This window comes from Rhinolophus sinicus, linkage group LG10, assembly GCF_036562045.2.
Source record: "Rhinolophus sinicus isolate RSC01 linkage group LG10, ASM3656204v1, whole genome shotgun sequence".
In the NCBI taxonomy this organism is placed as follows: domain Eukaryota; kingdom Metazoa; phylum Chordata; class Mammalia; order Chiroptera; family Rhinolophidae; genus Rhinolophus; species Rhinolophus sinicus.
The window spans coordinates 32,222,324-32,247,403 of NC_133759.1; the positions used below are offsets into that span (position 1 = coordinate 32,222,324).

The following is a 25,080-nucleotide window of genomic DNA, read 5'->3' on the forward strand; positions in this document are numbered from 1 at the left end:
GAAGAAGATTTCAAAACGTGTTGGGAGGTGTTTTCTTTTGTTTTGTTTTTTTAGATAAAGGAGTTGACTACTAAGAATTCATTGATTCATTCAACAAATATTTATTGAGCCCATACTATTAGGTGTCAGGTATTGTTCTATCTAATGAGGGCACCGCAGGAAACTTCTCTGCTTTCATGGAGTTTATATTCTAATGGAGGAGACATTACAAATAAACAAATATATAACACGGTGTCAGGTGTGAAAACTGCTATAACAGAAATAAAACAAGGTGGTATGATAGAGACTGCTGGGAATCTGCTAGTTGAACTGTACAGTCAAGGAAGGCCTACCGAAAAAAGTGAGTGAAAGCATCCGCCCATTTGAGGGAAAAGTGTACCAGAGAGATGGAGCTGTAAAATGCAAAGGGCTGGAAGTAGAAGCATTGTGGTTTGTTTGAGAAACAATGAGGTCAGTATGACTAGAATGGAATGAGCAGGAGAAGAGCGGCAGAAGTTGAAGAGGTAGCAGGAGCCAGATCATGTGGGGTCTCATAGGCCATGGAGGGGTTTGGGATTTTATTTTCAGCATGGTGGGAAGCCAGTGGAAGATTTTTAGTGGCCACTGGCATGATTTGATTCAAGACATTGACAAGGACAAACTGAGGACTTTCTAAATATGTTATTGTGTTATTCTGGGATTTTCATGATACTGTAAGAAGTTGTAGAATCTCTTTAATACAAGACAAATCAAAAGAAGGAAGAGGAAGATAGGGGCAGAAATTGGGGCTGGAGAAAAAAAAAATTTTCTTCAATACCTTAGGAATTGGCCATATAATAGGCATAGGCAGGTGAACTACGCTTATAAGTTGAATTACCTTTCAGACTGGTTCCTGGGTGATAGTTTCGGAAAGACCAGACCTTATCTCTGTTCTCCAGAGCTCCTTCTCAGTTATGAGTCATCTCTGTTCTCTCAGGTTAGCTCGTTCTGAATATGAGAAAAACAGCTTTATTACAAGGGGAGGGTTTACGAGGGAGGCCAGTCCTGTGCAAGTAATTATAATCCAAGGAGCAGCTGGAGGTCATCGTTGTTCAGTCTAACAGACAAAACTATTAGGTTCCTTTCAGTTCTCGATGACTCCGTATCGTCGTCCAAACCTGGCCTCGTCTCACCCAAGCCTTCATTTCCTTGTAGACAAAACCAGAGAAGGTTAGATAATTTAATCTCAAAAGAAAAAAGAAGTTGTTCTTTCCCATCTTCCAATTCTTAGGGTCATGTCTTAGAGCCGGGGTGAGGCGAATGAGGCACTCACTTTGGGCACATAATTTAAGGGGGTGACCAAAACTCCCTACTCAAGATAAATAATATTTTATACAATATTCAAGAAATAAAAGTTAATGTAAAATAATCTATCATTTAAAAAAATATCAAAAAATTTTTAAAAGACAACAGCAGTATTACTGATGTTTCCTTGTACTTCGGGCTCTAATAAGGCTTGACAGGGCACTGTTACTGATCTTATCTGAACTTCCTAAACTAGAATTTCTGGTAGTGAGGCCCAGGAATCTGTATCTTATTAAGCTTTCCGGGTAATTCTTACACGTGTTAAAGTTAGAGAAGTACAGGAAAGATGATCTCTGAAGTTACACCTTATTATGATAATATTCTACTGACATAGTCACTGGTAATATGGGGGGATGTTTGTCTGAATACTAAACAATAGTCATTTTATGCCAAAGGCAAATAGATATACACAGACACACACACACACACACACACACACACACACACACACACACCAAAACAAACAAAAACAACAAAGTAAAAAAACAAAATGACTGGTCGAGGGGAAGAGAATTTTTACTCTAAACCTATCTTGTACTAAATTTTGCCTCAAAGCAGCTAACATTGTAACAAGGCTCTGATGCAATAATTTGCCTTTATATTGATCAATCAATATTATTGACTGCCCACAGCCCATATGGCACTAAGAGTCAAATAACACAATTTTGGAGATGGAGCAAGTCAATAGCCCTTCTACCTAGTGAACAACCAATATACCTATTGATGGATCTCAACTTTCAATGCTACCATATCATAGGTTTATTCCAGATGATGCTAAGTCTTTACAAAGGACTTGTGAGTTCGAGGTTCTAGAGACCAAAGGAGATTCTAAAATGGGTTTTATCTGAGTTGAGGATCTTTCAGACCCAATTTCAATGCAGATCTGCATTTCTGATCTTCTCTTCCCCTTACAATTTGATGATCAAGGTAGAAGTTAGGATACTGACTCCAACTGGAATTAAGTTTGAATTGAGGTGTACTAAACTCAAAGAGCCTTTTCTGGTTCTCGCTATAAGAAATTGTTGCTGTTGCTGTTGTTGTTCTTAGTCGGAGAAAAAAAGGAGCCCAAAGGAGGTAACACAGAGAAAGTCTGGGTCAGAAGTAGAATTTATCCAATAAACTACCTTATAACCCAGCAATTCCACTTCTGAGTATTTATCCAAAGAAATCCCAAACACTAATTGGAAAAGATAAATGCATCCCTATGCTTACTGCAGTGTTATTTACAATAGCCAAGACATGGAAACAACCCAAGTGCCCATCAGTAGACGATTGGATAAAGAAGAGGTGGTACAATGGAATATTACTCAGCCATAAAAAAGAATGAAATCTTACCATTTGCAACAACATAGGTGGACCTGGAAGGTATTATGCTAAGTGAAATAAATCAGACAGAGAAAGACAAATACCATATAATTTCACTTATATGTGGAATCTAAACAAAATAAGCCAACAAACAAAACAGAAACAGACTCATAGATTCAGGGAACAAGCTGATGTTTGCCAGATGGAAGGGGGTTTGGGGGATGGGTGAAAATTATGAAGTGATTAACAAGTACAAATTGGTAGTTACAAAACAGTCACAGGGATGTAAAGTAAAGCATATTGTAATAACTATGTACAGTGCCAGGTGGGTACAAGACTTATCAGGAGGATCACTTCATAAATCATATAAATGTCTAACCACTGCACTGTACACCTGAAACTAATATAAAATAATTTGTCAACTGTAATTGAAAAAAAATTTTTAATGCATTCATAAATATAAATAAATAAAATACAAAGAACAAAAAGGATGGTTCATCTATCCTAGCACAACATGGCCCAGGTAGGTTATAGAACCAGAGTGGTTATCAGGAAGCACTAAGGCTATAGCCAGAATAGTACCAGACATCCATCCAAGGGTGAGACAAGGAAGAAGACAGGAGAACAAGGAGCCAGGCTGATCCTTGAGAAAAATAGGACACTGAGCAGAATCAGGTATCTGCCACAATTTAAGGTATGTGGTTCAAAACGAAGCCTGTAAATGGTAAACAGGTGCTGGCACTTCCTTTCTCGGGTTACTTGGAGCACACGGCAGGGATCAGTGTGGGAACTTCATCTCTGCCGTGGGCAACCTCTCAATCTTCATCCCCCTTTCCCTGCACCCATCTCTTCAAAACCTTATCCATTAAAAACGACAGTGGAGACTGACAGGTAGAGAACGTGATGGCAAAGAGAGAGTCACAAGGCTGCTTGAATATCTAAGTAGAACCACGCATGCATTCATTCCTCACGTATACTCGTATTTCCCCCGACCAGAAGAAGCAAGAGCTCTCCCACGCACCACATTCTAGGGCATCCTATGATTACATAACAACAGAACTCTGCTGTCACAGGTAAGTACAGTGTACCAGAGAACAGGCTGTGGGAAAAACCATTGTTCTCCCTCTGCTGGTGGGGTAGAAACATCACCACAGGAGCTCTGCACAAAAATCCTGTTTTAGCGTATGACTGAGGCTGACAGGCTGGGGAAAATGGAAAGCTAAGATTCCTCAGTCCGGATTATCCTCTTTTGTAGCCTCCCTGATGAGATCATGGCTGGAGAGGCAAGGATGTGATTCACGCAGAATATAAGGCTCATGGCCAAAGTTAGTGACGGACAATATAGAGTTGTAGGTTAGTTTGTTATTGTTTTTAAACTGTTTCAGTTTAGAAAAGGTGCTTGATATCCTAATTTTGAGGTTCCATAGATGAACACCAAATATCTTAAGATCTGACCAAAATTTTCAAACTAAAATTGCTCTGACTTTTCTTCAATTTAAAAGTACCTCCGTAGGCTACATGAGATGTTTAGAAAAGGGGACCATGTTTGGCTTGGGGAATAGACCCAAAATATGCCAGTACCTGCAGTTCCTTCCAAAGTTCTCTCCCTATAATTCTGGATTCCCAAAAGATTAGGTACTGGCCGAAGGTTTCCAAAGTCAGGGCAGATCCTCTTCCGAGGTGACAACCACAAAACAAACACTGTATTACAACCCCATCTAAAGAAAAGGTAAAAGTAAAGGTGAATTTAAAAAGAAATGTTTACTAAAGATGCTCTGTGACCTTGAAAAACAGATTTGCCCTCTCGGGGCCTCAGTGTTCTAACTTAGACCCAGAACACCGATCTCTCACACTCTGCCCAAAAAAAACGATCTAACCAGACACAAGCCAAACCCCGCCCCAAGCTACCTGGAGATTTCATTATTTACAGGTCTGGCTCCTCCCAGCTCCTCCTCCTCTTTTAATCCTTGATTAAATAGCTTCCCCTCCAATGACTTCTGCACGGGAAGCAGCACCGCCTAAACTCCTGTCTGAAACAGCTTGTCCCAGCATGAGAGCTGTCCCTCTCCTGGTGGCCAGGACAGCAAGCCTTCACCTTAGCTTCTTGCTCCTGCTTTCCTTCTGGCTAGACCGAGGTGTGGCAGCTAAGGAGCTGAAGTTCGTGACATTGGTGAGTAGACTTTTCTCATTGCTTTTCCCTTAAAATTGTTACGAGCAGGGTCTGAAAACCAAGTGCTGGTTTCATTTTACCCTCGTGTTGTCTCTGGGAGACCAAACGCAGAAAGCAAATAATCAAGTTTCGCAAGTTCCTCATAACGTGTCCTGACAAAAAAGTGTTTGGTTTGGTTATTTTTGCCCTTGCCCGTGTTATTTATTTGTCCACTTATTTTACAACTGCCTTCAATGTAGATTCCTTTTGACAGCCACCCGAGGCCAGGAGAAGCCTCAGCTGGCGCTGTTTAGCACTGGGAACTAAACGAGTTTCATTCAGTTTAATGATTATTTGTTTGCAAACCAAAAAAAAAAACACAGTCATTTTCTGAATTAAGTAGACCTTTTGTTTATCAGGAAATTGAAAAATGTGTTTGTAAACAGTGTTTGAAGCATAAAAGTGAAACTAAATTCAAGAACTCTAGGATGACTTCCTGATATATAGATTTTGTTGACCATTAAAATCATGTCTTTCCCCACCCATATGTGTGACAAATTATGAAAATAAGGGAGGGTGCCTAATGCATGATGTCAAAGAAAGAAAATATACTGTTTTAAAAATAGAAACAAACTATGCAAACTAAAAGCGGATTTTCCACTTTATATATGAGTTTTAGAATTGATCCCTCCATATCTCTTGGTTTCTGTGTCTTTGATTTTCTTTGTATCTTTTGTTTTCTTTTCCTGTTTCACTGTCTTTCTCTGCCTCTGACCTTCTCCTCATCTTTCACAAGCTCTCAATCTCTTTCTCTGCCTGACATTTTTTATTTCATTGTGAACGTATGCTGATAAATATGTAGATTTTCTTTCTGTACGTATATTCAAATTTTATTTTTATAACTTGAAGGGAGGTTACCTTTTACTTAATAATTAAACATGCTCCTATTTTCTCAGCTTACGGCATTCAGAATTCCATTCCCTTCTATAGAAACATTTCATAACCATGTGCTTATGCAAATCATGATTCTTAGTCCTAATCTTTACTAGGTCATGAGTCAACAATGAAAGAGAAATGTATCATCAATTTATTTATAAATGATTTCACTTTTGCTGAAAAAGCTGTGTAAAATTGTGGACCTTCCTTGGGAAGCTAGACTTTTAGTTATACGTCTAGGGAAATCCATGTGAGTTAGACTTTTAGTTCTGTTCATGGGCTCCTTGCAACATGTACGTTAAGCAAGTATAGGGACTGTGCGGAAATTGCACTGCTACCTCTGTAAACCCGTGACAAGCTGGTTGAGTAGTAATCCTCTTTCAGATATGGCAGTGAACTCTCAGTTAGCTGCATTTGGTAATGTCTTTCCTTCATGTTTTACTACAGCCCAGGCTAACTTCCCTTGGCTACCAAACTCTTGAGGGTTTCCTATCTTCCTCTCCACTCTTTTAACAGCTGTTTTGAGAATCCAAGTTAATTCTTCCCTAAGAAAAACCTTACAAAAGTAGCTCTCTTAGAGCTCAAAAAATATTAGCGGTTATCACACAAGGCAAGTGTTAACCATTTTTCCTACCATGGCTTCCTTCCACTAATAGTAGACACAGGGCAATTTAATACACCTTTCTTGGCCCTTACAAAACACTTCTATCCAAGGACTTGAGCCAGAAGATATCACTTTCTTCTTTTTATTGCTTATAGAGAATATCTAACTATAAATGGTTCAATTATATACCCACAGAAATGTTTAGAAAATTATTAGGAGAACCAGAATAAAAGAAAGGTGTCTTTGATTGAAGTGGTATATTAATAACAATAACCAATAGTTAACTGAGTGCTTACTAAGTGCCAGGCACTTTCTGAGAGTTCAATATGGGTTATGTCACATAGTCCTCCCAGCAACCCTATAAAGTAGGGTTGCCAGGAAAACATAGGATGCCCAGTTAAATTTGAATTTCAGATAAACAGCAAAAATTATTTTAGTATAATGTTCCATGCAATATTTGGGCATCCTGTATTTTTGCTTAGTAAATCTGGCAACCACTCTGTAAGGTTTTTGTGAAAATCTTATTATCCCTATTTTATAGATAAAGAAATTGAGGCCCAAAGAGGTTAAGCAACTTACCCACGGTCACACTGCTGAGATTTGAACACAAGCTGTATGATCCCAGAGGCCATGTCCTTAATCACTTAGGCACATTCTGTTCCTGTTGTGTGGATATAACCCAGCACACAGAACTGAGATCTCCCCATGGAGATTTGGTGTGTTGGCTCGACTCTTAATCAGCAAGTGGTTTCCTTGCATTTCCTCTGTGATCCAAAATAATAATATAATAATAATAATAAATCTTCCCAAGTTCTCAAAAGCTGTTCTTGGCAAAAAGAGGAGGAAAATGTCCTTGGTGTTTGTTCTTTCTAATGAAGAGTCATCACATGACCTTTTAAAACAGGCTCACAAAAGTGCATCCCGTTGGAACGCTAGTTTGACGAGTTATTAACAGGCGTTGCTTGGTTTAAAAAAAAATGGGTTTCAATAACTAGATCAAATTGAGAAATAGAATGTGGGTTAAACTGTGTTTAAAGGTCTAATAAATGCAAGACACTTGAGAGTCTTTAATATTCTAGTATGTGCTGTGGCTTTCAAGTAAATTGTGTTTCCTAAATTTTTGACTACAGAATCCACCTCTTTTTTTTTTTTTTTACAAAGTATTCTGTAGAAAACCCTTAGAGAATTGCTGTTTTTAAATTTATAGAGAAAGAATAATAAATATGGTGAATCCCAATGTAGCCATCAAGTAGCTTCAATAATTATCACCCATGGCCAACCTGTTTCATACATATGCCCACACACTCCTACGGGGCTTTTTAAAAGTAATCCAGTATATCATTATTCCATCCATAAGTAGGGAAATGCCATTTGAAATGCCATTCTCTCTCCCCTAAGTGAGGGAAAACACCAGGTCCTCTCAGGTAGAGAGAAAAATTTCTTCTCATTCCACCCAGGTTTTACAAAGAAAGGGATAATGAGTCACCAAGTATAAGTTCTCTTCATTCTTCACGGTTAGCCTTGCAAAATTCTAACCTAAGTCATAGAATGTCCTTGATGAAAATAGCCTCCAAATCTTAAGCACATCATTTCCACTGGGATGGGTAACTTCCTTGTTGGGGTCAGGCAAATCCAAATAAAGCTACATAGCTGGCCATCATTCTTTTCCAGGGACAGCACATCTTCAGGGTTCTGCCTCACTCCTAGAAAGTAGAAAATTGGCAAGTTTTACTCCTCAGGCAGGCGGTCTAATAGTGTAATCGATTTTCTAATGCTATATGCTAGAAGAAAAGTTGAAAGCCATACCTAGGAAACCATTAATTTCATTCATTCAAGTCCAAGCATCATTTACCACGGACAGGTCACTTAACTCAGATGAGTTTCAAGTTCCCCACATTTAAAGGGGGGGATAATGATCATAACTGTGCTTCCTACTTCACAGAGTTGTCCTTCAGGTCAAATGGCATGATATCCATGGGAACCATGATACAAATGTAAGGTGCTGCTCAAAGGCATCAGTCCAAAGTAGAAGCTTTCCAACTTTTTGGGGTAACCTCTAGATGATCCTTAATTCTTTTTTAGAAATCGTGGTAAAGTACAGAGAACATGAAGTTGTCCATCTTAACCATTTTAAGTGTACAGTTCGGTGGCATTCAGTATGTTCACACTGGCGTGCTACCATTAAACCATCCAGCTCCAGAACTCTTTTCATCTTGCAAAACTGAAACTCCACATCCATTAAACAGCAACTCTCCATTCCTCCCTCCCTTCAGTCCCTGGAAATGAGCATTCTACTTTCTGACTCTGCCTGTACTATATACCTCATATACGTACAGTATTTGTCTTTTAGTTACTGACTTTTTGTAGTTAGCATAAGTACATAGAACCTCAAGATTCTAGATAATCGTGTATTATTTTTGAGCTTCTAAATGTAATAAAATATGCATTTTATTATTTCCAAATTTATAATAATAAACACACTGAATAGTTAAGCAGACGCATAACTTTAAGGGAGCAAGGAAAACATAAGGTATTAGATAGTTATCTATACTAGAACCTTAGATAAACTGTTTAACTGTGTGTACTCAACTCTTCCCCACCTATGAATTCTGACTTATTTTCCCATGGGGGTGATCCCAGTATATCCACACCGGAAGTATGGCTTGAGGAGGGAAAGAGCTGGAAGGGAGAACAGAGAAGGGATATACTACCACAGTTCAGGGAAAGCACAGTGAAGACTTGAGTTAGATCAGAAAGCAGTAGAATTAGAAAATAAAAGATGAATTTCTTTAAAAATTTGTGAAGGCAGAATCCCTGTGGATTGAATGTGAGTATTAAGGGAGAAAGAAAAAACAAAGTGATCCTGAGTTCTCTAATTTTCGTTGCTGGAAAGATGATGATACCATGGAGATATGGTACATAAAAGGCATTAAACTTTTGAAATTCTTAAATAGGAATATGAGCTATAAACACCAGAGAAATTTATAATATTCTGTACTATACAATAAACTATAGCACAGTGGTTAAGAGTGCAGACTACCTGGGTTTGGATGCCAGCTCAATCCTTTACTAGCTGTGTGACTTTGGATGAGTAACTAATCCTATCTGTGCCTCAGTTTCATCATCAGTAAAATGGGGATAATAGTGCTTCATAGAGTTGTTGTGAGGCTTAATTGAGTTAATATATAGAAGTACTTATAAGTAAATGCTCCAAACACTGTAATTATTATATATATGAATATATGTATGTACATATTTTTTCCCACAGTTATCCCATGTGTGTTTTTGTAATGTTCACATAACCAGCTAATTAAAATACCAGGGATTTTTTTCTATTTATTCCTTTCATTCTCAAAAGTTTGATAAGTTTTATTAGTTTGGGGCCCCTGGCCCAATAAAAATTCAAAAAAAATATACATTTAAATTATTACTCAAGAGTTAAACAGAATTTATTCATTTGAACCGTGGTTTGACTTCCTGATTCATTGATTTATTGGTCCTTTCCTTAATAACTTTTGGCTGGAATAGACTACTGACTGCCCTTGTATTTGCCTTCATCTTCACTGTTCATGTTTGAACAATACCTGTGAACATAGGCAGAAGCATCTCAAGGCCTGGAAACCTTTTTTTTTTTTTTTTTTTTCACTTCTGTTAAAGAATTTCAGGTGTGGCCAGTTAGCTCAGTTGGTTAGAATGCAGTGCTCTTAACAACAGTTTGGCTGGTTCAACCCCCACATGGGCCACTGTGAGCTGCGCCCTCCACAACTAGATTGAAATAACTACTTGACTTGGAGCTGATGGGTCCTGGAAAAACACACTTAAATAAATAAAAGTTAAAAAAAAAAGAATTTCAGTTACAGCCACCAAATTGTGAGCATTCACTAGACGCCAGGCTCTTTACATTTGTATTTTGAATCCCCAAAATGATCCGGGAAGGTGTATAATATTATCTTGGCAATGCATAAGAATAATGGAAAAGGAGCTGGAACTTCTCTGTGGTGTACTGGGTACTAGGGACTCAAGATGCAACTGTCGGGTGGCACATCTACAACTTGTGGGTTGTCTTAGAAAAGATGTGCCAGATAAAACTCTCTATTGGAAAACAACACCGGGTTCCTGCCTCCGCTCACTAGCAACCCTCCAGTGTTTGTCCTTGGCTCTATGGCTCCCTAATCACAGCACAAGGAGCAGCAAAGCTGTGTGTGAGGACCTGCGTGTTCTCCAAAGGCATTCGCCGGGCAGAGCACCGTGCCCTGAGTGTTGGTGCTGGGCCAAGTCCATTTTGCTTACACAAGCTTCTTCCTGCTTTTCATGCCAACATGTTCAGCACATTTTCAGGGTGGTGCACTGATCAGGGAAATTATAATTGAATCAAGACCCTTCCATCAGCCAGGTTGCCAGTACAGGTGCTTGAAGCTTTCAAAGTCTCCTAAACTTAAAGGAATAAATGAAGTAGTCCTCTCAGTCAGTGAAATAAAAGTGGGGAGAGATCATTGGATGTTAATAGAAATATTTCTTGAAGGAAAGGGCTATGTTTCCCTTTGCTCAACAATAGTGCTCATTTACCCCGTATGCTGCAAGCCAATGCCAGCAGGAAAGGAAGCATAGGGGGGTAGCTAAGTTAAATGCCTGAATAATATAACAACAACAAAAGTAATGGTAACAAATATAACAACAAATCTCATAGACTGAGTTCTTCTTGCGTGTTCATTTCTATGATGATAACTTGGTATATACAGAGGGCGCCAAAAAAATGTACACACATTTTAAGAAAGGAAAAAAACTTAACATTGTAGTACTCAATATAGACCAATAACTACAGATGAATACAAGTCATGTTTGACTTCTGCATTTACAAAAGGGGCTTAAAGTTGTTACCATCAGTGTAATTTTAACGCGTTTTTTTTCCTTTCTTAAAGTGTGTATACTTTTTTTGGCACCCTCTACACATTTCACTCTCATGATCCTCCTGCATGGGAAACAATGATTTTCTCATTTTACAAAGAAGGAAATCAAGGCGTGTAGAAGTTCAAGATAAATCATTATCCCAATTTAGGTGTTGACAAAGTAGAGGTTTGAACCCAACTGTAACCAACTCAAAAACCAAAGCTTTTCTGAGATATTACACAGCTTCCACACAACGTAACATCCGCTTTCACTCCCCTCTCCTGCAGGCCTCTGTACCTTCTGGGCCCTGGATAAGAGTCTCTTTAGAGTGGCCTGCTTTTCTGCTTTCCTCATGGAATACAGAATGTATCCCCACCCTGACTCTTTTCACAGCCAGTCTGCCTTCCTTCTTACCTCTGAAGTGGGCTATGTATACATGAGGTGTGACTGAAAAAAAAATGTGGTGAATGTTTCTAAAAATTATTACAGTAAAAAACACATTGCCATTAATCCCCCTCAAAATACGCCCCCTCGCTTCAAACGCACTTATCCCATCATTCTTGCCACTTTCTGAAGAAGTTCTGGAAGTCCTCTTATGTGAGTGTTCTTAGTTGTGCTGTCATGGCTGCCTTGATGTCCTGAATCAATTGAAAACATTTAACTTTCATGGTCATTTTGACTTTGGGGAAGAGCCAAGAGTTGCACCGTGCCAGATCTGATGAATAAGATGGATGAGAACACACTGTATTTATTTGACAGAAAGTGCCATATACCAGAAGCGATGTGTGACACAGAGCATTGTCATGATGGAGGATGATTTACGACACACTTTGAAACACACCTTCTCTCAATTGTAGCTCACACCTGACTGACTGCACTGAACAAGTTGAAACTTGTCACACACTGTTACTAATGTTCCATGCACTGCTTTCCGTATTGAAGATTCCTGCCTTTCCATAGGACGGCACTTGGGAGCAGCATTCACCATATTTGTTGATCACACCTCATACTTGGCTCATTCATTTCTGCCCAAATTCTTTTGCTTTTTCATTCTTTTTACCACTGGACTTATTTCTCAGTTAAGAGAAGAAAACAAAAGGCTTTTATTCATGTCATGGTTTGTCATCAATATTTCACAACTTGGAGTGCACCCTAATAAAATAGAGAGAGGGATTTAATGCCAAGAGCCAAGGTCCCTTTAAAGGCTTCCAGAATCATCCCAAAGTTTTGTGATGTGTCTTGAATTCCAAACTTGAAAGGACAAGTTAATGGTTTATTAGACTCCAGTCTGGTCCAGGGCAGACTCACTCTTCTAGAAGCAAAGGCACATACGGAGGGTATCAAAGGGAAAGATAAGAGAATGAAAGAAAGGAAATAAAGTTTAAAAAATGGAGCATACACAGTGTACTTTGATGATAAGTAATGATGAAAATCAACACCCATTCTGAAATGAGAAGATTGGAAAGAAAGTCATCATATACTTGGAGGAACTGGACCCAATACAAGATTCATTCATTTATTAAAACAAGCACCGTGTGTGTGTGTGTGTGTGTGTGTGTGTGTGTGTGTGTATTTACTGTGTGCCAGCACTGTTTCGGGATGTAGCTGTGCTCGTGATAGCAAGGATTCTGCTTTTGAGGTGTTTATGCGGACAGAAGCCAGATACACACACACAATAAAAAAATAAGAAAATATCAGGGATAAAAATAAAACCATGTGATGAGAGAGACAGACCTGAATTTAGTGACCAAGTGTGTGTGTGCCAGGAAAAGAAGTACAGTATTCCAAACAGACAGGACATCGAGGCCCTAAGGCTAGAACAAATTGAGTATATTTTATGGACCAGCAGGAGGGTAAGTATGTTTAACAAGAACGTAGGGTGAGAACCTAGTGATGGCCAGGGCCAAATCAGGTAGGATCTTGTGAGCCATTGTAAGGACTTAGATTTTATACAAAAAGCAATAGGAAATGATATTATGTCTGAGCGTGAAAGAGTATAAATGAAACAAGACTGGCCACACAAGTTGATAATTGTTGGAGCAAGTGATGGACTCATAGAGAGGGGCTCATTATAAAAATCTCTATTTTTATATGTCTTTGCAATTTTCTGCAAAGTAAATATTAACAAAATGAGGGTACATGAGGGGGTTCTAAGCAATCAAGTGACATTCTGATTGACATTTTTTTAAAAAACACTTGACTGCTGCAGAGAGAGGGGCTGGACGTGGTGTCCTCCAGTGTACTCCTCAGGGTCTCCATATCCTATTCAATTTGCCAAATCTGGCTGGCAGACTGATGGAGGGGGATCATTCATGGGGGTAGCAAACTGTGGTTCTTTTTTGTTTGTTTGTTTTTTAATGTCTCAACTGTTCCTTTTTTTTTTTTACACTTACACTTTTTTTCAATTACAGTTGACATTCAACGTTATTTTATATTAGTTTCAGGTGTATATCATAATGGTTAGACATTTATATAATTTACAAAGTGAACACCCCATAAGCCTACCCACCTGACACCATACATAGTTATTACGATATTATTTACTATATTCCCTATGGCAAACCATGATTCTTTTTTTAAAAAGTTATGTGTTATTTAAAATGGAGAAGTGAATGTGGTGGGGGGAAAATAATGAGTTGGTAATCAGAGGAATTAGGAGGTCTGGACAGCTTCGTCAATCTGTTTGAGCCTCAGTTTCCTCATTTGTTCAGTGCAGCAATAGTAAAACCTATCCTCACAGGAGGGTCGTAAGAATTAAAATAGGTAGCATGGGAAAGGATTGTATAAGACCATGAAGGGCTGCACAAACATGATGTGTTGTTATTATCTTAGATGTCTTCCTATTGGAATTACCACTAGTACTGCAAATAGTCCTACTGCTAACGGTATGTTTTTAAGTTTCTAAAGGATTTTATGCGTATGATTGCTGGACTGAGAACAGAGGTTATAAATTTGGCAGAGCAGCACTTAAGAAGGTTGCCTTACCACAAACTTTAAAGAGCACCTAGGCAGAGTCCAAGGGCTCCAGCTGAATTGGCGAAACTAGAAACACAGGAATGCCACCTGCCTGCGTGCATACACACTCACACACACACACACACACACACACACACACACACACACTGATTTCCAGCACCAGAGGTGGGGGATGGTTTATTAAGTGTTTCTGTGGGACACCTCCTCCAAAGAGTTCACAGCATGTTTGAGTCACTGCCTCAGAAACCCTCAAAACTTACTGAAGTGTAGCGGAGTACAATTATTTCTGACCTATAAGAATGGAGTAAGGAAGTTTACTCAAGTCACGTGATTATATTCCAGTACTCTGCTCTTTAAAACACTCCTCTAAGGATTCCACACTTGCTTTTCTTCCCAGGCCACTCTGTCATTTAGTTGTATAACCTGTTTTATTTTTTAAATAATGTTTGACATGGTTTCTTACCTCAAGGTTTTGTTTCTTTCTGATGCAACACCCTTACACAGACACACAGCTTCCAATCTTAGAGGAAAAGAGTAGAGTTTGGAAAGAAGCCCCAGATCCCTGATCATGCACATTTAGCTGATGGGATGCTGAGTGGTGTGTTTGACCACTGAGAAATGAGCCTCTTACACGAGGTAAAGAATGCTGACATTGGAGACACACATCCTGGTTGGGACCTCTGCTCTACCATTTACACGCTGTGTGACCTTGGGCAGGTCACTTAACTAAGGCCACTTTCCTCATTTGTGAAATGAAGATAATAACGGCTTTGTAGAAGTGATGAGGGTTATAATGTATAAAAAGCACTGAGCACTGTTTCTAGAACAAAGCAAGAGTTCAAAACATGTTGAGGAATTATTGTTGTAGTTATAGGCTGGTAGAAAACATTACAAATTATTTTACTACAGCGTCTCTCATCTGACTTCTTTTTGACTAAATCAGTGGCTCCCAGTTGGAGGTGATTTTGCCCCCAGGGGACATTTGGCAACGTCTGGAGAACTTTCTAGTTGTCAAAATGAAGGAATGCTACTGGCATCTAGTGAGCAAAGGCCAGGGATGCTGCTAAACATCCTGCAATGCACAGGAAAGCCCACCCTAAGGAATTATCCAAACCAATGTCAATAGCTCTGAGGTGGAAAAACCCCGGGAACTAAACAATATGGGGTTTTTAATCTATCGAAACCATATAACAACTTTAGTTACTCAGATCTGGGAAAGTATTTAGCACATACTATTTCAGGGTCTAAAAGTCTGAAGTGTGTTTCGATTGTGGTTAGCCTCAATAATCTCTGAGCACGACCAAGTCACCCTGAGTGACTAGCAACAGTAGGTGCTCATCAGAGAATAGAGAGCCTTTCTTCCCACCACGAGGGGACCATTCGTGACAGTAATTCCTTACCTAGCCAAAATTATTTCTTAAGACCCACTGCACCTTTAGCCCTCTGTTTGCTCTAGCCTGTTCCACTAAGATTTTAGTTTCTTGCCAGTTTCAGGGGCCAAAAGATCGGTTTTCTTCAGAAACCAGAGTCACAACCCAAGTCTTAGAAGCCTGTCTCATAGTCCTGGGATCCCATCTCAAAGATGACTAAAGTTTGAGACTGTGCCTTATTCAGTGTCTACTCAACTGTTTTCACAGCATTTGGAAAGAGCTGCTTCCTGGCTTTCTTTTCAATGGAGCAGCTTAGCCAGTAGTGTTAAGTGGAAAGTACAGGAAATCTCAGATAATGCAATTAAATATGCATGTTTAATATTCATTCATAATGCAATGAAATATGTTTGCTGACATCAGGGTAGACTTCATCTTGTACTTCTTGAGTGTTTTTCTTTCCCTATCTTTTACTTATAAAATAGCTTTGTGCCTCTGATTAAAAGCATATTATAATCAGAAAGCATATTATAATCAAATACCAAGGTTTCCAAAGTCCAGGCTACTCTCCCCAAAGAGTAAAATGGGCAGTCAAAACAGCATGTACACAAATCCAGAAGTATTCCTTAAAGTATTTAGAATTCGCTTTTCTAATCCCCCCACCACAAATCCTTTACCCCTAACCTCCTAAAAACTGACAAATCATTGACTCAGAATGGTCGCAAATTCTATGTTGCATTTTATAGCACTTTTTACTGTATGAAAAAATTTTAAAACCATAATTACGTAACCACAATTAAGGGAGGAACAATTCTTATCAGAGTTTGTCTGTAATAAAGTGATCTTACTAAGTTTTGTGTTCCTTCTTGCCCTATCTGATGTACAAACCAGTCTCCATGTGTGGATCTCCTGCCTCCTAATGGCTAATCCTCCTCTTACTTGCATTACCTGAAACACAGGGAACGTGTTAGTGAGCTTAACCTGAGATGTACCTGGGAGGTTTTTAAAAATCCTGATGCCCTGGCTGCATCCCAAATTAAATAAAAACAAAATCACTAGGAATGGATCCATCTGCAGAATTTATTTTAATTTCCCAAGTAATTCTATGAGCAGCCAAGGCTGAGGACCAGTGGTTTAAAAGGATATCTATTATGACGAACAGAGGCAAAAAACCTGCGTGAAATGTATAACATTACTGTCTCCATCTATTTCCAGGTGTTCAGGCATGGAGACCGAAGCCCTATTGAAACCTTTCCTAATGACCCCTTTAAGGAATCCTCGTGGCCACAAGGATTTGGCCAACTCACTCAGGTCAGTTGGATTTCCAGCTAAAGGTTGGTGATGAGTCTCAAAGGAAACTAAAATTGTGTGGTTTGCAATCTATTGAAACCATATAACCAGTTACTCAGATCTGGGAAACTATTTTGCATGATTACCCAGGATCTAAGAAGTGTGAAATGTGTGTTGATTATAGAAAGAGAGGCACTCATGGTTAGCCTAGATAATTTCTGGTCATGTCCAAGTGTCATGCGGGGTCTCAGCTCCTGCTCATACACAAGAACACAAGATATGGTGAGGCCAAAAAGGAACACCAATGGAGCCATGGATGGGTGGTTCACACCGCTATATTCTCACTGGCGGCCGGGCAAGACACAGGAAGTACACATCTGCCTGTACCCTAACAAAGGGTCTTTCTGTACCACAGTCTCTCTGGCAGCCAGGAGAGACACAGGAAACCAGCATCCACCAGTTCCTCTACATGGTAGTACATTCCCAAACAGTCAAGCAGTCGATCAAATCAGAGATGGAAGGCAGTTCCCCATGGTCCACAGTCATTTGCCAGGGCTGTGCATTGGCCTCTCACAACGTGTGCCCTCACCGCAGGGTGAGGGCTCCAAGTTCTTCCCAACCTGGGGTAAGGGATGACCTTGACCTCACCCGCATCTTCCACCAAGGATTCAGCCAGCGTTTCCTCCTGGGATCACAATTCACACATCCGGGCTGCCTCAATAAGCACTTCCCAGCCCACGCGGCCACAATGATCTTCGCTTTCTCCAGCTGTGCTGGTTGGAGAATCGTCCACATCTTCCCATCCCTCCACGGGGGTGCAACTCCTGAGAACAGTGGCTACCGGGTACTACACACAGTGTGGGGGCCACCTGTCCTCCTGCCCAAAGTCAGACACCATTCCTACCTGGCCAGGCTCTTGCTCACCGCGCCAGGCATCCGAGTGGGTGATGGCCCCAGTGTAAGATGTCCACAACCCCAGGAGCACATGGCAGCAGTGGACCACCAAAAAGCAGGCGATGCCTGCTATAGCCAACAGGGTGGCATGCCATCTGGAGAATCGAGAGGACCACCAATTCACCCAGGGGTCACGTTTCTCCCAGGCAGATCGTGTTTCCTGCTCCCTCCCGGCGCTACTACTCACAGGCTTCCCAAAACTGAGTTTTCATAAGCACAAATTGCTCCACTGCCCTTCGGAGAGCTTTGGCTGGCACCGTACCCTGTTCGCTGCGTCATGTATAGTGCAGGGTCTCAGCTCCCGCTCCCAGTGGGTGGACACAGAATATGGTGAGGCCAAAAAGGAACAGCAACAGATCCATGGATAGTAGGTTTATACCACTATATTCTCACTGGCGGCTGGGTTGGAGATATAGGAAGCAGGAGCCACACGTTCCACAATCCATCGTCCACTTCTCTGTCAACCAACCAACCCCGCAACACAGCCACGGCAGGTATATCAGTGGCCAATGGCTAACCGGCAACAGCTGATGGCCACCCAGCCACAGCGGACGGCCATCTGATCACAGCTGATGGCCATCCAATAACAAAGCCCGCACCTTTCCACGTGAGGCCGAGAGCCTAGAAACTGCTCTCTGGGACTCTGTCCCTACACCAAGTCACCCTTAGTGATGAGGAACTATAGGAAAAGTATATAGAATTGCCTGCTTTGATCTTTTTTTACCACGTTGGCTTTATTAAAGCATAAGAGATGTGCATGGACAACAGAAGAATACAGAAGTTTAGAGATGCTGAAGAGAACCAAGAGATACTCACAAGCCAGCCCCTGAGTTTCTCAGGCTCCACCTGAGAAAGTAGAAAATCTTGTAATCAATAAGCTGCATCTGCAGGGTTGGGAAACTATGAATCCTCTGAAAGTGCTGATACCAGATTTCATTTCTTGTCAACTGGATCGACTGGGATTGAGCCCTCCTTATAAGTGGTCAACTAAACACAGGGAGCTCTACTTCCGACAGAGCACCTAAGGAGAAAGTGCACTGGGAAACAACGACAAATGTAGTGTCTGCTCCAGTTGGCCACACCCTTCACTTGGAAAAGTGAATGTCTCTTCTGCGTGGAGCCACATGGCCAGGTGCATTGCTCCTGTCCTGACCAAAGCACTGTTTCAATATATTAAGAAAATGTCAGTGTCTAGAAGTGGCTATCTCCAAAACCAGTGGGCCTTTATTTTGGCCAAACATTGGAATTATTTGAAGAGCTTTAGAAAGCGTCAATGTCTGCCTGGGAGGATCTTCTGTAGGAGTAAGAGTGTGGCCTGGACATTGGGATTTTTAGAAGCTTCTCAGTTGATCTGTTGACTCCAGTGTGCATCCAAGGCTGAGAATTGCTGCACTAACTCAACTACAATGTTTCAGGGAGGAGAAACCTCAGAGAGGCTGCTTGAGGCCAGCACCTTCCGGCTCTGAGGTCAGGGCTCTTCTCACCATAGCCTACCCAGCTTCTGACTTCCTGAATATGAGAAGTGTTAAAAGAATTCAGGGCTGCTTCTTAATAGCTATGGTTCTGTGTAGACTCCAGTTCCCCTGCTGTGCTTTTCCATAAGATGAAAAGATTCTTCCAGATTCTGGGATATGTACTCCTTCTGAGAGTCCCCTGACGAGCCGTCAGATTCTCTTGGAGCAGTGTTTCTCATGCTTTTAATGTGAATGAATCATTTGGGGTCTTATTAAAATGCAGATTCTAATTCAGCAGGTCTGACATGGGACATTTCGAACATATTCCCAGGTGATGCCAGAGGTGCTGGTACATGGCCACTCTTGAAGTAGCAAGGTCCTCGAGCCTATGGCCAGGTACTTCCAATCTACATAATGACAAGTGATGGCTAAGTTAGTGGTTCTCAAAGTGTTGTCCCTGGATGAGCAACATCACCATCACCTGGGAACTTGACAGAACTATAGATTCTTTGACTCCATCCATTGAGCCACAAGTTCTGGGGTGGAAGCCTGGGAATCTTTGTTTTAATGAGTCCTCCAGGGGATTCTGTGCATGGTAAAGTTTGAAAACCATTGCTCTATAGAAGATGACTGTTTCCTCAAAAGTCGGCTGTAAGTTAGAACAACTATTAGACCCAAAGTACCTGATTATTCAGCTACCCAGGTCATCCAGGAAACTCACAAACCTCAAAGCACACATTATTCCTTTCCAATCACCTCCCTCTGCTAGAGGGGTGGTAATGATAGAGGCGCCCAGGAGTAACAAGGAAATAAGTGAGTGAGATCAAGCAGAAGCCACAGCGACCACATCCCTCTGACTCCCAAAGCTCTGGCGAGGCTCTGGATTAAAGGCACACTTCAATGCATTGTTTCTCCAAGCATGGTGCTCTACCACATGGACCTGAATCACTCAGGGCACTTGTTAAAATGCAGATTCCGGGCTACACGCAGGATCTAATGAGCGGGAATCTCTGGGGGAAATGCTAAGGAATCTGCACCTCAACAAGCACCCCTAAATGAATTTTGCTTGAGGTACTGCAATGCTTCTTAATGATTACTGGCCATCAGAATCTTAAGGAGCTTGTTAAAAACAGATTCCTGAGCTCACCCCCCAAGATTCTGGATCAGCAGGTGTCATGCAGTGTCTCTAGTCCTGCTCCCCGCACAAGAACACAGGATATGGTGAGGCCAAAAAGGAACACCCACGGAGCCATAGGTAGGGGAGTCATACCACTATATCCTCCCTGGCGGCTGGGTTGGAGACACAGGAAGCAGGAGCCACACGATCCACAACCTGCCGTCCGCTTCTCTGCCAATGAACCTCACTTGCTAGCTGCAATCCGTGCCTCTGGAGAAGCACTACTGTGGCCTCCGGGCTCCCCCACTTACCTTTGTCTGCGGATGAAGGAATGTAAGTGGACTGCTCATACCTTGTGCAGTGGGACTGTGGCCCAGTTCCCAGGGCTCTGGTTGTGGGTTGATAGTTTTTGCAGCTATAGGATAACAAACTTGGAAGGAAAGGTGAAAATATCTGTCATGTGGGGTCTCTGGTTCCACTACCTGCATAAGGACGCAGGATATGGTGAGGTCAAAAGGGAACACCAACGAAGCCATAGATAGGGGGTTCATACCACTATATTCTCGCTGGCAGGCTGGGTTGGAGACACAGGAAGCAGAAGCCACACGATCCGCAACCTTCCATCGTCCGCTGTGCTACTCTGCTCTGCTCTGCTGTGCCAATCAACCAACCTCCACTTGCTGACTGCATTCCGTGCTTGCTAGCTCAGCCGCGACAGTTATATCAGTGGCCAATGGCTAACTGGTTACAGCTGATGGCCAACTAGTTACAGCTGATGGCCACCTACTACCTGAGCCAGCACCTTTCCACGTGAGGCCGAGAGCTTGGAAACTGCTCTCTGGGACTCTGTTCCCACAGCAGGTCAATAGTGGAGCCCAAGAACTTGGTTTCTAACATACTCCCAAGTGATGCTAATACTTCTGATCCACAGACCACGCTTTGAGTAACAGGCTCTAGTCTAAAATGCATAAATAAACTGTACAAATAATAAATCATTGCACTCAGAGGTTGGAAGTGATCTTCAGATTCATTCAGTCCAAACCTCTTATCAGATGGTTGAATTTCTTCCACAACCCTCCCCGCCACCCACTCTACCCCCAACCCCTCCCGGCACACAAGTAGTCAGCCAACCCTTTGAATGTTCTGCCAACAAAAATGCCCATTGAATGCTCTACCACATAAGAGATGAACCATTTACTTAAACCAAATCGATCATCAACTATTAACTGTGCAAAGCTCTATGTTAAGTGCTAATGAAGATGAAAGAGTTTTCTCAGGGAGTCATGACTAACTAAAGATTACAGCTCTCTTTTCTTGTTTTTAGTTTAAAATGTGTTGTTGTTGTGGAACTATTAAAGCATACCATTGTTCGCTCTATTCATTTAATGACAAGGGATGAGATGCATAGATAAGATTCACAGAACTTACTTTCACTAATTTCTGCTTTTATTTTTTTTCCCACAGCTGGGCATGGAGCAGCATTATGAACTTGGACAGTATATAAAGAAAAGATATGAAAACTTCTTGAATGAGTCCTATAAACATCAACAGGCAAGTTGGGGAGCGAAGGGTGGGTGTCCCTTGGAAGAATTTAACATAATGTTGCATTTGTGAAAGTGTTTTGACTGTTTCCCAAGCAACTTATACAAATCAGATATCTTGTCCTCTTCATACAAACATTTTGTTTCTAAAAAAAATTAGACAGGAGTAAGTTTGAAATTGTATGGACACCTATGGTAAATACTTTAGCTTGGCAACTGGTGGCAAGTAGCCACCACTTAATTGGTCACTTTTGGCAATTCAACTATGGGCATACCAGGCTGCTATATTCCACGGCATGCTTATAACATTGTCTCTTCCGTAATAGATCTGATGTTCATGGTGCTACCACAATGTCAGCTAATATTTTGGTGTGGGTGTCCTACCCTTTCTCAAATATTAGCTCCACAGGAAAACCCACAGTTCTTCTCAGTTGGATTCTGCTTTGATTTTCCCACTCTAGGTGTATGTTCGAAGCACAGATGTTGACCGGACTTTGATGAGCGCTATGACAAACCTTGCAGGCCTATTTCCCCCAGAGGGTACCAGTGTCTGGAACCCGAGCCTCCTCTGGCAGCCCATCCCGGTGCACACAATCCCTCTTTCTGAAGATCGGGTCAGTATTCTGAAAAAAACAACAGGAGATTCTATTGGGCCTGGAAGGAGGAAGGCAGGCTGCTCGGTCCTTGTGGATTTGGGAATCTGAACACTGCTTGGGTTGTGCAGACTTCATTCTTCCCTAAATAAAGCTGCAAAGGACATAGAAAGTCCAACACACACACACACACACACACACACACACACACACACACACACACACACACACACACACACACACACACACACACTGCTCCCAGTGTTCTGTCTTCGATTCCTGATCTTTTAGTGCCTCGCACAGGATTCTCCTCCCTCCAGAATAACCTAAATCATCTTTACCTACAAATTACCCCTCCCCCCATGAAAATCCCCATTTCTAGGTTAGAAACAGAGAAACATTTGAGCACATAATTGATGCCCAACACGTTATATGCATCGTATTTACCTCTTATCACAAACTTGAATGGACAATATTATAGTTCTCCTTTCACAGCCAAGGAAATAAGTGCTTAAAGAAGTTAAACAAAATGGACCCCACGCCACACAGGTGGTAAGCATCACTGCTGGGACGAGAACCAGGAAATTCCAGAGCAATTTCCTTCCCTATAATCTAGTGGTTCTCAAACTTAGCTATATATTAGAACCACCTGACAATTTTAAAAAATCCTGATGCCCATAACAAATCTGAATTCCTAAGGGTGGAACCCAGACATCAGTATTTTTAAAATTATCTCCCTAGATGATTCCAGTGGACAGCCAAGTCTGAGGGGACCAGTACTGTAAACCAAGCTGCCTGAATGAGGCTGTTTGAGAGAAACGCTCAGATTTATTTACACTGGGTGGGACTGATCAAGAACTCTTTAACCTTTTCAGAGGGACTGCTATTTTTAAAATAGCAGTAAATAAATCTAACTAATCTCCCAGGTGTAGAATTTAAGACTATATGAAGGAAATAGTTTGAGACAAGGAGTCCTTCCTAATTCCCCTGCAGTCACCTTATAGGCCTGACCATCTCATTTCTCTATGGCTGAGGCTTAGCATGACCACTCGACCTGGACTGTTGCCCAGTGACCTCTGGGGTAGGGTCCTATGCTTTTTGCCCTGCCAGTGCCGTTAGAGTTGCTGACTTCATTGCTGCATCTGGTGACTTATGTATTTTTCCCAAACACTGTAGCAACAGCCTGACCCTGTCAATCTCGCTCTAGGTAAATCTGTTCAAACCAATTTTTCTGGTGTTACCTGAAAAGACAGGATGATTTATGTATGCCTCTTTCCTTCACAGAATCAGGAGTGAAGTATTATGATTATCTGTGTTTTTAGGAATTTGTGAATATTTTCTTCCAAAAAAAAAATTAAAAACAAAACAAAACACTTTTACCACAGCCTTTTCTACTTAAAGACTGGACAACAGCACCAAATTTAGCCAATGTAGACGAAGGTAGCTGTTTAACCCTTAATCCTGAAAGATAGTAATTAAATTAATTTAAATTAAATTTAATTAAATTTAATAGCAAAGAGAATACAAGCATTATTAAAAGAGGAAGAGGAAAACAGAGAGAATGAGGGAGAGAGGGAGAGGAAGAGAGAAGCAAGTAAGACTACCTTTGGGGGCCTACTCACTAAGATGAAAACATTCGCTCTAGCATCAAATAGGACATCTAACAAAATCAATCATCAACACAAAGTTATTCTCAGAGCTGTGCTAAGTGCTGTAGAGAAATATGAGGCCAGCTTTCTTTGTTAATTTATAATCCATTTGATGAAAAAAAATGTGCATGTGTGAAATGTATAGAACACAATACAAAATGGGGAGCAACGATTTCAAGTACAAACTGTTCATGCTGAAGGAATTCAGAGAATGAGACTTACATGGAGCTACCAAAGGGCAGTCATTCAAGTCTTCATGGAGAGCTTAAGAACTTGAACCAGATCTTGGAAGAGGGGTAGGAAAAGAGAGAAAGGCAGCCTGAAAGCATGGCAGTGAGTCAATATACAGAGTGCTTGCCCGTCTGTGTCCAGAGTTCATTTAGAAAGAATGAAAATGAGACTGAAGAACTATGTTGGGCATAGATTACGGAATCCACTTTTAATAGCCAGAAGGGATCTCAAGGTTGAAAGGCAGTGTGATGTAGAAGGAGGGCTAGATTTAAAGTTTGGAAAATCTAGGTCTGAGAGCCAACTACCACTTCAGATACTTGACCTTGAGTAACCTCCCTGCACCTCAGTTTCCTTTTCTGTAAAATGGAAACAACAGTTCCGACTTAACTTCTTTATAAGGGTTTGAGAAAGCCAAGTTAATTAAGAAATGGAAAGGACTTTGTAAACTGCAAAATGCTGGGCAGATGTTTAGGTATTACTCTATTTATTTTCAGCCTGACTTTTTCAATATGTAAGATGTGAAAACTAAAGTCTAGAAAGGATAAATAATTCATTCAAACCTATACCTTTAAATAAATAGTTCTGTGTTTTCTTCTTTACCAATGTTATTTCTAACTATGGAAAAATTTGAAAGCCATGCAGAGAGATTTATATGTAAAGCAGTAGATATAAAAGTATTCCTTCTTCGGTATATACACACACCA

The 25,080-nt window shown here is 40.9% G+C and overlaps 1 protein-coding gene across 1 annotated transcript in view; it reads left to right on the top strand.

The window, feature by feature from the left end:
* The first annotated feature begins 4,601 nt into the window (after window positions 1-4,601).
* The window catches only part of ACP3 (acid phosphatase 3), a 48,127-nt gene continuing 27,648 nt past the window's right edge, over window positions 4,602-25,080 (top strand). The window contains exons 1-4 of the mRNA XM_019725939.2: window positions 4,602-4,798; window positions 16,763-16,858; window positions 21,827-21,913; window positions 22,365-22,517. Coding sequence (XP_019581498.2) covers window positions 4,619-4,798; window positions 16,763-16,858; window positions 21,827-21,913; window positions 22,365-22,517 — 516 coding nt within the window. The 5' untranslated portion in view covers window positions 4,602-4,618. The remainder of the gene's footprint in view (window positions 4,799-16,762; window positions 16,859-21,826; window positions 21,914-22,364; window positions 22,518-25,080) is intronic.